This window comes from Triticum aestivum, chromosome 3D (assembly GCF_018294505.1).
Source record: "Triticum aestivum cultivar Chinese Spring chromosome 3D, IWGSC CS RefSeq v2.1, whole genome shotgun sequence".
NCBI lineage: Eukaryota > Viridiplantae > Streptophyta > Magnoliopsida > Poales > Poaceae > Triticum > Triticum aestivum.
The window spans coordinates 403,667,214-403,680,693 of record NC_057802.1 but is presented as its reverse complement, the minus strand read 5'-3'; the positions used below and the strand labels follow the sequence as shown (position 1 = coordinate 403,680,693).

Sequence of the window (13,480 nt, the reverse complement as noted above, 5' to 3'; positions counted from 1 at the left end):
ATAGGACCAAGATGCAAAATCGTCCATCGTTGTGTAGCTGAGAGCCAGAGACTCATGGGATCCTCAAGACGTTGGATTCGATGAGCCTTTTTCACCTTTTGCAGATTAAAGCAAAACGGATAACAATGGCAACGTCTGATGCAATAACAACTCCTCCGCCCCATCGTTGTGTCCTCCTCGACCACGGACCGAGACTCGTAACCATCCATAATAAATTCACAGCATCGTGTCTAGGGTTTTGGCAGACCAAAGTCCCAACTCGCCGTAATCGTAGCATCAACTCTTTATCATCCGTCCTCGAGTTTCTATCTGTTTGCTTGTTCCGTTTCCATGGCTACGGCGACGGCAGAGCGGACGACGGTGTTCATGAAGGTGGGAGATCTCAGGCCCGGGACGTCGACCGGCCACACGCTTCTCGTTAAGGTGCTAAGCTCCAAGATCAAGACCGAGACCAAGACCGTGGTGACCCGCTTTGGCCCAGCGGCGAGGCCCACGAGGATCGCCGAGTGCCTCGTCGGCGATGAGACGGGATGCATCCTCTTTACCGCCTGCAACGACCAGGGTAATACACCCCCCTTTTTCTGTAGTAATTAATTAATCTGCTAAATACGTAGCATCTGGTAACCGGCATCATGTGTTGTTGTGTTTAAATCTTTGACTCGGGGTGTCTCGCGCTTATGCTTTGTAAATTAATGTGCAAAGTTGCGCTCCTAGTTATCAAGAATGAGTACTTGATCAATGGTCAGTAGCTAGAATCAAGAATGAGTAAAAAGTCCTTGAATAATCACATCGACCATCCTAGACAATACTAGACGCAGAGTATTAAATAAATAAATGTTTATTTGAGGAGTCTACTTTGTACTCTCTTCCGTCCGAAAAACTTGTCCCAAACTTGTCCCTCAAATGGATGTATCTCGCACTAACTTGGTGCTAGATACATTCATTTGAGGGACAAGCTTTTTCGGACGGAGGGAGTATACGGTTATAATTTCTAAACGTAGCAAATTAGATCCTTCCGTAATCTGTTCATTTCATGGAGTTAGACAAATGCATGATTGTCTTACTGTTTTGGTTAGCATGGTTTTACATGGCAAACATCTAACAACAGAAATTACATATGTTTGACAGTTGACATGCTGAAGCCCGGCAACACCGTTATTCTTTGGGATGCAAAGCTTGGCATGCCCAAGGGGATAATGAAGCTAGCTGTTGACAAACGGGGGCTTGTTGAAGTCACTGAACCGACAAGCTTCGATGTGAAGGAGGACAACAATTTCTCACTTGTGGAGTACGTGTAAGAGTGGACTTATTTCGCTCTTAATCAGAACAAGTGCTTTCCCAACCTGCTGATCAAACTATACTTGCTTTTTTTTAACATCTCAACACCCCTTTATTAGATACTCCCAATGTAACATACCACTTTTCAAACCCTAGCCTGGTTGTTGTTACCGTTTAGGCTAGGACTTTTTTTCACATGGAATAAAATAAATGTTTGCACAATTTATTTTGTCTTTAGCATTTTTATCTCTTGGGTCAAGTCCATTGAAAGCGCACTAGTACTTGAGCTAGGAGTTACTTGGACTCGTCTCCATCTTCTACTCGAAATCAAGCCCACTCATCACCATTTTCCTCTAAATCGGTGATCCAAACTCACTATGAATTTCATCCAGACATCTTTACCTCTGCTCCAACACGTTTACTTGGCTCTGGAAGGTTCTTTGGGCGACCAAATAAAACCAACTTGTGTCAAACTTGGATTCCAGCGTTGGCTTTGAATACAAGAAAAGAAAGAAACACAATCCCTATCCAATTCTAGTCAACCTAGGGCAGCTCCAACCAGACCCTTATAATTACCTCTCCTATACTCCTAGGCTCCAAATCCACGAAACCATAGCTCATGAGCCACCCAAAGTCGCCACAAAGTTGATATCGCGAAACTCGTGAAACAGCAGGAAAATGTCATGTAATCCGTCTGTTCTCGGTGACTCGAACATCTTCTTGAAGAATCCTCTTGTGGTATTCTGAGGAATTGAGTCTACTCCGCGCGTGCAAAATTTAAGGGTGATCCAGCGGTGCAAACTTCCGCGACGTCCAATCTACCAGGACCTGTTCAGGCAAGTTTTTCTGCAAGCATTTTGCAATCAAGTTATATCCTTAGGTTTGGTAATTTTTTGAATCGTTAGACCTTTCTAATATGATCTTAGGGTGTCTTCAATCTCTCCCTAAAACATTTCTCCAATCCATGCATCCAAATTCGATCACTGAGGTCATCTTCGAGCCACTATCTCTGAAAAGCGAATTTGTCTAGATTTTCACCGGTTTTGCAAGCTGCCTAGCGGTCGACTCGGTATGCCAAACATCAAACTTTTTGTTCACTATCAAGCCCTATATGTCTATTCTAGTCTAGTTTACGGATCACCCAAAGTGGTGATCAAAGCCATGTCGCTTTGGGAGATCCGTAAACTAGACTAAATAGACAAAGGGGCTAAATTATGACCAAAGGGTTTGAAGCTTGGCATACCGAGTCGTTCGCTAGGCTGCTTGCAAAACCGGTGAAAATCTGGACAATTTTATCAGATATAGTGGCTCGAAGCAGACCTCGGTGATCGAATTTGGCTGCACGGATTAGAGAAACGATTTAGGGAGAGATTGATGACTCCATAGAGATCAGATTAGAAAGATCTAGCGATGCAAAAAAATCAAACCTAAGGATATAATTGCAAATCGGAAGTTTGAACTTACAGAAATTTTGCCTGGACAAATCTCAATAGAACATCACGGGAGTTTGCACCGTTGGATCGCCCTCAAATTTTACTCACATGGAGTAGACTCAATTATGTATAGAACCCTAATGGAGGATTCTTCAAGAAGATGTTCGAACAGACGGATTACGGGTCAATTTCCTGTTGTCTCACTAGTTTTGCGAGATCAACTTTGTGGCGACTTTGGGTGGCTTGCGAGCTATGATTTCGTCTGTTTGGAGCCTAGGGGTGTGGGGGAGGTATTTATAAGGGTCCTAGGTCGGTTGGAGCTACCCTAGGTCGACTAGAATTCCATGGGATTGGGTTTCTTTCTAGTATTCCAAGCCAAAGCTGGAATCCGAGTTTGACACAAGTTGGTTTATATTTGGTCGCCCAAAGGAACCTTCCGGACCCAAGGAAACGTATTGGAGCTGAGCAGGACGTTTGGCTATCCTTGGGTCATTGGGCTTGAGTCCGAATGAAATTAAAAGTGAGTTTGTATCGCCAGTTTAGGCCACGTGTGAAAGTAAAATGTTGAGAAAATTTGCACATACATAGTATGCACGTCTGTGTGTACAAAAAATTCATTTTTTTTACCTTCTAGATTTTTTTTTTGGAAAAGGGCACCATGGTGCCCATGCACCATTTGCAATTTCGTTGCACTAGGGGTGCAGAGCAGCGCACAAACCCATACTGCTTCATATACAAAACTACCATATTCTGTTTTTTCTTTTGCGGGAAACCATATTCCGTTCTATCTGGATTATACCCCGAGCCTACATCAAGCTTGCATCAAGCCTGCATCAAGCCTGCATCGAGCAGGCATGGGACTTCGACTACACCAATGACTGCTTCCATTGGTGGTAAGATCCTAATCTACCTCTCTGTTCATTATGCAATTAGGTGATCTAATGACTAGGCATGTGATCCTGTTAAGTAGATCCTACGAGATTAAATCTAACCATGGTAATTTGCTACTGGATCAGTGCTAGATTTTTATGATTAGACAAGTTTTGTTAGTTTAACTATGCCACGTTTCCGCTTCAAGATGTCAATTAGCACGGGTTTTACTTCATGTTAGCAATTAGAACATGATGAATTGGTGAAATAAAAAGGAAGTCCCAATTTTTCCCCAATTCAGACGAACCCTAACCGTAGAAACCGAAAATTTGAAACCCTAATGGGATGTTTTAGCGGCTGGGTTTTGGCCCAAGTTCTCCTGGCCCATGGAAAAGTTTTTTCGCTGCTGGGCCGAATGGTGATGGGTAGCCGTGGGCTATGGGGCTAAAATTAAAGTTCTGTGCATTTTCTATTTATTCAGTGCATTTTAGTATTATGATTATCCCTAAAATGTTTTGCATTGTTATAAATAGAAAATTGCCAGAAAAATGATGTTGTAAATTACATTTAGTTTTCTGAATGAAATGGAACCGACGAGAAATTTTATTTAGAAAACTCTTATGAAATTAATGTTTGTGTCATTTTATGGCATATTAATGTGATCATTTTGTAATACAAACCAATGCTGTTTTACAATTTTGAATCACCCCGTTCATTCCTTATTATTTTCTGCCCAATGGTGATATAATTTGGAGTTAATTTTTGCATGAAAAATGATCAAACCAACGTAGGTTAATTTTTGTGCAATTTAATTTAATTATGATGTTCTTTTCCTTTACTTATGATATTTTGAGTTCATGACAACTTCCAGTCCTTACTGGAAACAACTTCCAAACATGTTAGGACTCGTTGCTATTGCACCTCGCCTGGCATGAGGTTGACCTCGCGCTGAGGGAAGGTAAACCAGTGGAACCTAAAAAGGATGCCACTGGGTATGCTAAGCTTAAGAAAGCCTATGATGCTAAAGTTGAGAAGTGGGAGAGGTCAAACAGAATGGCGCTCCTAATTGTGAACTTCTCCATCTCGACTGAGATTAAAGGGGCTATTTGCGCTAATGAAAGTGTCGTCGAATATTTGAAATTGGTGGAAGAACAATTTAAGGGCTCAGAGTAAGTGTATGCAGATGAGCTTTCGCACAAGCTGCTTGCCAAATACGATGGGCAAGAAAATGTGAGGGAGCATATTTTAAGTATGAGCAATGCCGCGGCAAAGCTTAAAACCATGAAGTGTGACTTGAGCGAAGAGCTTCTTGTGCTCCTAATTTTTAGGTCACTACCCTCACAGTTCAATCATTCAAGATAAACTATAATTCTCTTGAAATCAAATGAAAAATACTTGAACTCATTGCACATTGCGTTTAGGAGGAAGAGAGAATGAAGAGTGAGCAGAAAGATAAAGCTTTCCCTGTTAACTCTACAAAGAGGAAGCATAAGAACAATGCTCATAGCAATAATGTGCCTAACATAAAGCAGTTTTCCAAAAAGAATCCTCCAAAGCCTAAGCAATGCAATGAGGAAAGTTGTTCACGTTCCGCTCCTTTAGTAGCCACTCCAGTAAATCTTACAAATACCGCTGGAGAAAGACTTTGCAATTTTTGCAAACAACCAAATCATGTCAAGGAAGTATCTCTACTTTAATCAATCGTTCCATTCTCCCCCTCGAAATGTGGCCCAAGCGACAATGCCACAATTTCTTGAGTATGAATGATTTGCATGTTTGCAAAAATTGCAAAGTCTTCCTCTAGCGGCATTTTTAAGATCTACTGGAGCAGCCGTTGAAGGAGCGGGATGTGAACAACTTGCCTCATTGCATTGCTTGGCTTTGGAGGATTCTTTTTGTAAAAACTACTTTTTGTTGGGCATATTATTCTATGAACATTATTCTCATGCTTCCTCTTTATAGAGTTAACATGGAAAGCTTGATCTTTTGCTCACTCTTCATTTTCTCTTCCTCCTAAACGCAATGTGCAATGAGTTCATGTACTTTCCATTTGATTTCAAGATAATTATAATTTATCTTGAATGGATTGAATTGTGAGGGTAGTGACCTAAAAACTAGGAGCACAAGAAGCTCTTCGCTCAAGTCACACTTCATGGTTTTAAGCTTTGCCGCGGCATTGCTCATACTTAAAATATGCTCCCTCACGCTTTCGTGCCCATCATATTTTGCAAGCAACTTGTGCGGAAGCTCATTTGCATACACTTACTCCGAGCCCTTCAATTGTTCTTCGATTTTAAATTTTCGGCGGCACTTTCATTAGCGGGAATAGCCCCCTTTAATCTCAGTCGAGATGGAGAAGTTCATAATTGGGAGCGCCATTCTGTTTGACCTCTCCCACTTCTCAACTTTAGCATGATAGGCTTTCTTAAGCTCAGCATACCCGGTGGCATCCTTTTTAGGTTCCACTGGTTTACTTTCCCTCAGCGCGAGGTCAACCTCATGCCAGTCGAGATGCAATAGCAACGAGTCCTTCCATGTTTGGAAGTTGTTTCCAGTAAGTGGCTCGATCTCGAGACCACGAGGACCGGAAGTTGTCATGAATTCAAAATATCATAAGTAAAGGAAAAGAACATAATAATTAAATTAAATTACACAAAAATTAACCTACTTTGGTTTGATCAATTTCCATGCAAAAATTAAGTCCAAATTATATCACCGTTGGGCAGAAAATAATAAGGAATGAATGAGGTGATTCAAAATTGTAAAACAACGTTGGTCTGTATTACAAAATGATCACATTAATATGCCATAAAATGACACAAACATTAATGTCATAAGATTTTTCTAAATAAAATTTCTCGTTGGTTCCATTTCATTCGGAAAACTAAACGTAATTTACAACATCATTTTTCTGGCAATTTTATATTTATAACAGTGCAAAACATTTTGGGAATAATCATAATACTAAAATACATTGAATAAACAGAAAACGCACAGAACTTTAATTTTAGCCCCATAGCCCACGGCTACCCATCACTCATTCAGCCCAGCAGCTTAAAACTCATATAAGCAAAGAAAAGACTTTTCTGTGGGCCAAGATAACTTGGGCCAAAACCCAGCCGCTAAAACAGCCCGTTGGGCCAAAACCCACTCTGGCACTAAGCGCCTCATCAAAAGTATCACGAGAGGAAAAGCTAGCTAATCTAGCCAACTCATGAGCTAGCTCGAACAATGGCAAGTTGCTCTTTATCATGTCTATTTACGAGTGATTGTTAGATCGACTGGAACTATAGACTGAAAATGGTCCATTTAAGGCCAGGTTGCATAAATTGCTAAATACATTAAAATTAAAAGTAAGCAGGTACGGCGAGCTAGAGATAGGATTGGAGTACATCTTTCTCCAACGACTTGATAACGTAAGAACAGAAGCAAAACAAAGCAGAAACTTCCAACTAAGCATTATTTTTTTTCTCCACGAAAGGCATAATCAGACCAAGTCGGTTAAATCTTGGCACAATCAGGTATAATAATCCCGTAGATACTTATACAAACGAAAATCCCAGGATAGTACAGACTGAGAAGGCGACCAAAGAGTACTTTCAAATTCAATTTGGCAGGTCCGTACCAGGTACCATCACAGCAGGCTCCGACAAGAAGAAATCATCCATCTACAAATAGAAACGAATAATCTAAGCTCCAACACTTCAACTGACATTATAAATGTAACAGCCGTAATAACTACTTTGCGCCGTGTCCATGAGTTCCACTTTGCAAAATAAAGCAGATACATATCGTAAAAATAAAAAGCATGTGTTCTTCATCCCAGAGAACCTCCATTGTCACTACTCACAAGTCTACAGAGATAAAAAAAATGGGTCAAACAAACATTCTTTTGGCTACAAGGAAAGGCACACATGTTTTTTTTTGCGGACAATAATCATAAAAGTACTCCCTCCGTAAACAAATATAAGAGCGTTTCGATCACTAAAGTAGTGATCTAAACGCTCTTATATTTCTTTACAGAGGGAGTAATATGTATCCAGCATATGTTAAGTATGTAGATTTGCGTTGTTTTGCAAGAGGTCGAAGAATAATTGCTAGCATTTCTTCAAATAATGGAGGCAAAATCCCAACAGATTAATGTTCTTCTTACATTCGGTAAAGTAACTTCTATGAACTCATCGAATGATACTAATGACTAAATTCAAAAGAAACTTGATCAAGATGCAATGGCTTTCAGATGAATGGGGAAGTGAGGAGTGGACCCAAGTCCAAATTTCTATGTTACTATGTCCATGGCTGAGTACAGTTTTTATCTACCACGTGAAAAAAATGACATGGTTTTTCAGATCTGATTTTTTTAAAGCATCTTCACCTTGCATTCTTGTGCAAGTCAAACGGTAGGAGAATTTATGAAACACACTACAAGCATATGCTATTATGGATACTCCTTAAAATATGATCAGACCTGAATATTTGAGGTGAGGAGATTATAATCTGCTACATTCCACCTAGAAACTGTCACACGTCATCATTGCCAGCTGGGTCAATACAAAAGAATCAGTGACCCTTTTGCCTCAAATGTGTCACTCATGACTATGTGAATATTCAAAACAATATTTGCTTAAAGACTAAATATACATACAGCTTCACCTAATCAAAGGGAAACTTTTGCAAAGCAAATGATCTCTGGTATAGCCAAAAGGTCGGCAACTATAATAATAGCCAAAAGGTGTTTTGAAGCTTTTGTTGCCGTGCACCATTTTTTTTGTGATGGCAACACACTTTGCAGGGCTTCTATGATTTTCATTTACAAACAATCTATTCAATAACCGACCCCTTCAAATAAGTGCAGTGGTCTCCTCTTTCCACGAATTCCTCTGAACTATAAATTAATGAAGGTACTTAATCATCAACAGCTATTAGTAAGTACTTAAGGTTTATTCACCTTTTGGGGCTTGATGTTCATCTAGTTTCGTCCTGACCTACAACAAGGACCATGTGGAAGTATAAGATTGGTTTGAACATGACAAATTTAATCATCAGATTTTGAATTTTTTTTATCTACAGAAAAATGACTCCCATCACATAAGTTTGTTGACTCTCCCCCTAGATATAATTACAGTATGGTTATGAAATGGGCACTTGAGAGTTGCAACACTCTAAAAATATGGTGTCAAAATGTAATGACAGCATGAGAATGCAACATTAGCCTGTTTTAGGACAGGTTTAAAAGCACAATTACAACTAACACACATCAAATTCATATTACCATCAGACTGATTATGAAGACAAAATTGATCTAACCCGCAGAGACTGATGCGCTTGTGATCAGCCCAAAACTACTCTACTCTGCAGTCCGTAGCAACTAAAACTAGTCTGCTCAACAGTAGATAGCAACAGACAAACATGCATCGTGACATAAGCCATCTAAGATTGCGAAAAAAAACATAGAAATGTGAAAATCACCTTCTGTGAGCCAACCAAACCCAGTGCGAGCCGGGGTGGCAAGGAGCGACGTCATGAGCGCCGACGCCGTGGCACTGTGCATGGGCATCAGCGACTCCACGCAGAAGCTGGTCATCTCCACTGGTGACCTACAGATGCCGAAACATGGACACCAAATTTTTCATCCAGCTCAAGTGGCAAAACGAATGCTCCTAGAGAACCACTAACCAAGAGCGCTCGTACCTTAGGAGGACGCGGGGAGCAGAGGCCGGGAGTCGCCTCGGGAGCGGAGCTGAGCCAGCGCGGGGGGCGGCCCTGGCGGCAGCCCCGCGGAGAGAGGAGACAGCAGATCCGGATCGGAGGAAGGATCTTGCGGCGGCGACGGCGGCCATTGCGGCGGGGTGTGTGCGATGGGGCACGGCAGTGGGAGGGGAGACGATGGCTAAAACCCTACACTGCTTAGCTGGGCTGTACGCGGCGGCGTTTGGGAATGGAGAGCACGGCAGCTTCACCTTATTGACCGGCCCGTTTACAACCAAGCGCCTGGCACCCCCGCCTTCTCAGTTTGGCCCAAGTGAGTTATGGGCATCACAGCTGCTTAACCCATTTACCCCTAAAAAATAAAAGCTGCTTAACCCATTTGCTCAAAGAAAAAAGCTGCTTAGCCCATACTTATCTCTAACAAAAAAAGCATAGTTAAGGCTCTCTCTTTTTTTGACGTTTGAGAACCGAAGTAGCAGTTTCGCTATTCTGGTCTAATTGCAGTGTCTAAAGGGACGCGGAGTATCGCACGAGCTCATATGAATAGTAAAATAAAAAAATCTGGATTTTTTATGATAAATTTTGACAAATGTTCTAAGTGCTTAATTTTTTTATCATGAGATCACATTCGTGGAAGGCGTGAGAAAAAAATAGATGCTCCAAAAATGCTACTTTCGAAAACATTTTGGAGCATTGATTTTGTTTTTTTTCACGCCTTCCACGAAAGTGATCCATGATAAAAATTTCCAAACACTTAGAACATTTGTCAAAGTTTACCACAAAAAAATCAATTTTTTTTATTTTTTCCAAAAAAATAGATTTTATTGTTCATTCAAGCTCATTTCGGCTCAAGCTCACAAGGGTACTTTCACGTGTAAAGTATCTTTGTTAATAATTTTGTCTTCAAAAATTTATTATCACGAGGAAGGTGTATCTAAGAGATTTTATTGTAATTCTTAGTTTTAGAAGTTGTATCGTAGTTTATTGATTTTTTATCCAAAGCATTGCACTTTGTAATGATCTCGTGTTTGAATAAAGCTATGGGCATTTCTTTAAAAAATCCACTCAAAATATTAGTATTACTTTTTCCCGCAAAAATAAGATGTTTTTAATTAAAAATATAGTATGCGAACATACGCTCTATTATGCTTCGGCACGACTCAATAACATTGTAATTTCCATGCATACAAAATAGGATGTAGCAACCGATATTATCTTGACTCTTCTGAAGATTGAAATTTTAAAATGTTTTAACTCCTAAATGTGAACCATTAGTTACAACCCGTCTTCATAGCTGGCTTTGTCTCAACAAGAGCGCCATTATGTGAACTTTATTTCATATCCATATGTTTCCATAAAAAAATCACCATCCAATGATTTATGAAGTTGCTCATGTATTATACCAAAGTTACCATGTGGTAACTTGTTACAAGAATGATGGTGGTGAGAGTGTTATTGCGTGGTAATAGAAGGATCCAGTTTTACTAGCAAAACATATCTTGCCACCGAATGATTTACGAAGTTACGAGTGCTAATGTATTGGTACCAAAATCGGCACATGTTAACTCATTAGAAAAAGATCCATAGCTAGTGTGTAAAATATAAGATGAATCATGCCCCACGTGAAATGTTAGTTTACAAAGGAAAATTACATAGTAACAAAAGAGTCCCAAAAAGGTTGTCGAAACATGCCCCAGGTGAAATTATGAAGAGACGACGGTGGACAAGGCTTTTTCAATCAAGCCAATGATTTTACTTGCAAAATAACTTTTATCTTCGAGAGTAGCTTTTAATGTAGTGATGTCATATATGTGTCTTACCCTGCATGCACTTAATGACATTTAGCTGGTGCATGCATGTCGTGACACAAGACCTTGGAACCAACATTTTTTTGCTTTGATTTTTCATATATTTTCTTGTGGAGAAAGGTGTTTCATGATACAACTATGGATCGAACCAAATTCTATTCTTTTACAGTTTTACCAAATAATACACACATAAATTTTGTTTATGAACCATGTTTTAGCATTTTAAGTGGTTACTACTGCATGGATCCACTCATTACAGTGATCAGGGTGATGTGGCACTCTCCTTGATGTGCCTCATGCCAAGTGCGGCACACATTTCATAATCACGCATCGATGTGTTAATGGCTAACTGTCGATGCAACAAGACTTAGCCAAAGAATCAATGTTTGACGAGGCAAAGCTAGGCTTAGGGTTAGTGAGCGGAAATTGATAGGTCTAGTGGTCGAACATGTACCTGCAATGCATTTCAGCTAAGGTGTCATGTTTGCATAATTGAAGGATTTGGTTGTGTTTTTTTCTTTCCCTGGGTCCTTGTATGGTGTTGTAACAATTTTTCATCTAGGATCTTCGGGTCCATTCCCATTGTTCAGAAAACATAAACGTCACCTTGTGAGGTGAGACCAGAAAGTACAAACCACTTCAAATACTTAAATATTAGTTCAAGTGAAATAACATGTGCAATGTCTGGTTCCAATTTACTCTTCAGGTTTCACCTATTCATTAAGGATTATTTACCAATATTAGAGAAATCTTGTTTCCTTACATAGTTTCAAGTTAAACACTTATGGAAGGACTTGAAGTATATTGGGATGATAGAGGAGGAGATGGGACTTCCTCGTTGAAAAGATATTCATCTGGTGTCAGCAAAACAGAAGATGGCGAGTGGTACGAGTAGCCCCACGCGTACCACTAGTCATACCAGGAGCCGTCACCTCCCTCTCATCTATAGAAGCAACTTTCATATTAAGGATTTATAGAGAAGAACAATATAACACCCTCGAACCATAACCAGAGCAGAGAAGCAGAGATCCGGAGGAGAATTACTTCGGTTAGATCCGTACCAGACCCCTCTGCAGACCAATTCTTCATTTCATCATTAACAACACCGCTGTAGACAAAGAATGCAAGGCTAGGGTTTGTAAACTCTATTCTTACTTTGATCCAAAGATTCAGATTGGTTTAATCATTAATCTTATTGCGGTAAACTATGATATTATTGATATGGTCTCCCTTTGCACAATCTCTGCATTTGGTTGTCATCTCTCATGCGCGGGTAATCCCACGGTGTGGTGAGATTCCTTTGTGGCTATCCCTTATGTTGATATTTCTGGTATTACTTCTATTATTAACAAGCTAATTGTATGTGCATTGCGACGAGGGCATACAAATCCTAGTGGTTCAACACTAACCATGTCTGATATAAATCTTACACCCACCACATTCTAGTTTCTTGGTAAGATTTTTTATCTGAGTATGAGTATGGGTAGGAAAGGCAAGGTAAGTTTTGATTTAGGTGAGGTTCTGGTAAGATTTGATTTGATTTGATTTGATTGGGTTAATGCAGGACGTGGGGAGGAGGTGGAGGCGAAGGTGAATGTACAACGACCAATCCCTCTTTAATAGTAGAGATTGTTAGGTTTGTTATCTATGGCGAGTGCAATGCTTGTTGTCCAATTTAAGGGCACATAAAACATTATCTAAAGACCTACACGGGTAACCACATATATTTTAGTGAATCCACAACCACCATGTGACAGGTGTTGGTATCAAAAAGGAGCAAAGATAATACAAGGAGAACATCGAAGCCACGATGCTTACAATGTTGGTCCTGTCTAACGACCTTAATTTAATGAGCTGACCATTGTTGATGGTAACGGAAGGTGGGACAACGGAGTAAAAAATTCCGGCAGGAGGAGTTTGCCTATTAACTCGGCTACTGAACATAGAATATGATGAGTATAATCACATGATTATGCAACTCCATGTTACCGATGCACTACTGTTGCCGATTTGTCGGTTTTTATTTCTTGAATTTTTGTCAGACTTCCGGATTTGGCTGTGTGCATCCTAGTTATGCAGAGGTCGGGTGTTACTCATAATTCTTTGTATCCACTTGATGCTACAGTTTGAGATAATAAAATCGCCCTTTATCAAAAAAAGTTACCAATGCGCTATCACATTCATGATTCACCAAGAATTGAACCTCTTTGCGTCTAACTTTTCCATTGCAGAAAACCACAATTTATTTTATGTTCTTTATTTGTAGCTTTCGCTTTAAACCATTTATTTGACCCTGCAGCTACTTGTCTATCACCATCACCATAATTCTTGTAGATATCAAAATAATCAATTCACACGAGACTTGTGACACCTCGTGTGCGA

General features: G+C 40.0%; 2 protein-coding genes across 11 annotated transcripts; one reads left to right on the top strand and one right to left on the bottom strand.

Moving 5' to 3' along the window:
- Positions 1 to 327: 327 nt before the first annotated feature.
- LOC123076328 (uncharacterized protein At4g28440-like) lies at positions 328 to 1,298 on the top strand. The gene is made up of 2 exons (XM_044498636.1): positions 328 to 562; positions 1,129 to 1,298. The coding sequence occupies exons 1-2, from the start codon at positions 331 to 333 to the stop codon at positions 1,296 to 1,298; spliced, it is 402 nt and encodes a 133-aa protein (XP_044354571.1). The 5' UTR covers positions 328 to 330.
- Positions 1,299 to 7,024: 5,726 nt separating this feature from the next.
- On the bottom strand, positions 7,025 to 9,525 carry LOC123079201 (protein NUCLEAR FUSION DEFECTIVE 6, mitochondrial). 10 transcript variants are annotated; one of them, XR_006437892.1, is made up of 5 exons: positions 9,273 to 9,525; positions 9,051 to 9,178; positions 8,530 to 8,566; positions 8,050 to 8,122; positions 7,025 to 7,435 (listed from the first exon to the last, which is right to left on the bottom strand). XR_006437892.1 is itself a non-coding variant. In XM_044501909.1 (5 exons), the coding sequence occupies exons 1-3, from the start codon at positions 9,419 to 9,421 to the stop codon at positions 8,547 to 8,549; spliced, it is 297 nt and encodes a 98-aa protein (XP_044357844.1). In that variant the 5' UTR covers positions 9,422 to 9,525; the 3' UTR covers positions 7,025 to 7,249; positions 7,432 to 7,435; positions 8,530 to 8,546. The 10 variants fall into 10 exon arrangements, 5 of the variants coding, with proteins under 5 accessions (XP_044357844.1, XP_044357842.1, XP_044357843.1 ...); XR_006437890.1 differs by having other exon boundaries at positions 7,025 to 7,249; XR_006437893.1 differs by lacking the exon at positions 8,530 to 8,566 and having other exon boundaries at positions 7,025 to 7,249; positions 7,432 to 7,435.
- Positions 9,526 to 13,480: the final 3,955 nt, after the last annotated feature.

What these genes read in the sequence shown, in the direction of transcription:
- LOC123076328 (XM_044498636.1), top strand. Translation starts at nt 331, where the DNA reads ATGGCTACGGCGACGGCAGAGCGGACGACGGTGTTCATGAAGGTGGGA. An exon ending in TACCGCCTGCAACGACCAGG is followed by an intron (nt 563 to 1,128) that starts GTAATACACCCC and finishes TATGTTTGACAG; the next exon opens with TTGACATGCTGAAGCCCGGC.
- LOC123079201 (XM_044501906.1), bottom strand. Translation starts at nt 9,421, where the DNA reads ATGGCCGCCGTCGCCGCCGCAAGATCCTTCCTCCGATCCGGATCTGCT. An exon ending in GCTCCCCGCGTCCTCCTAAG is followed by an intron (nt 9,179 to 9,272) that starts GTACGAGCGCTC and finishes CGGCATCTGTAG; the next exon opens with GTCACCAGTGGAGATGACCA.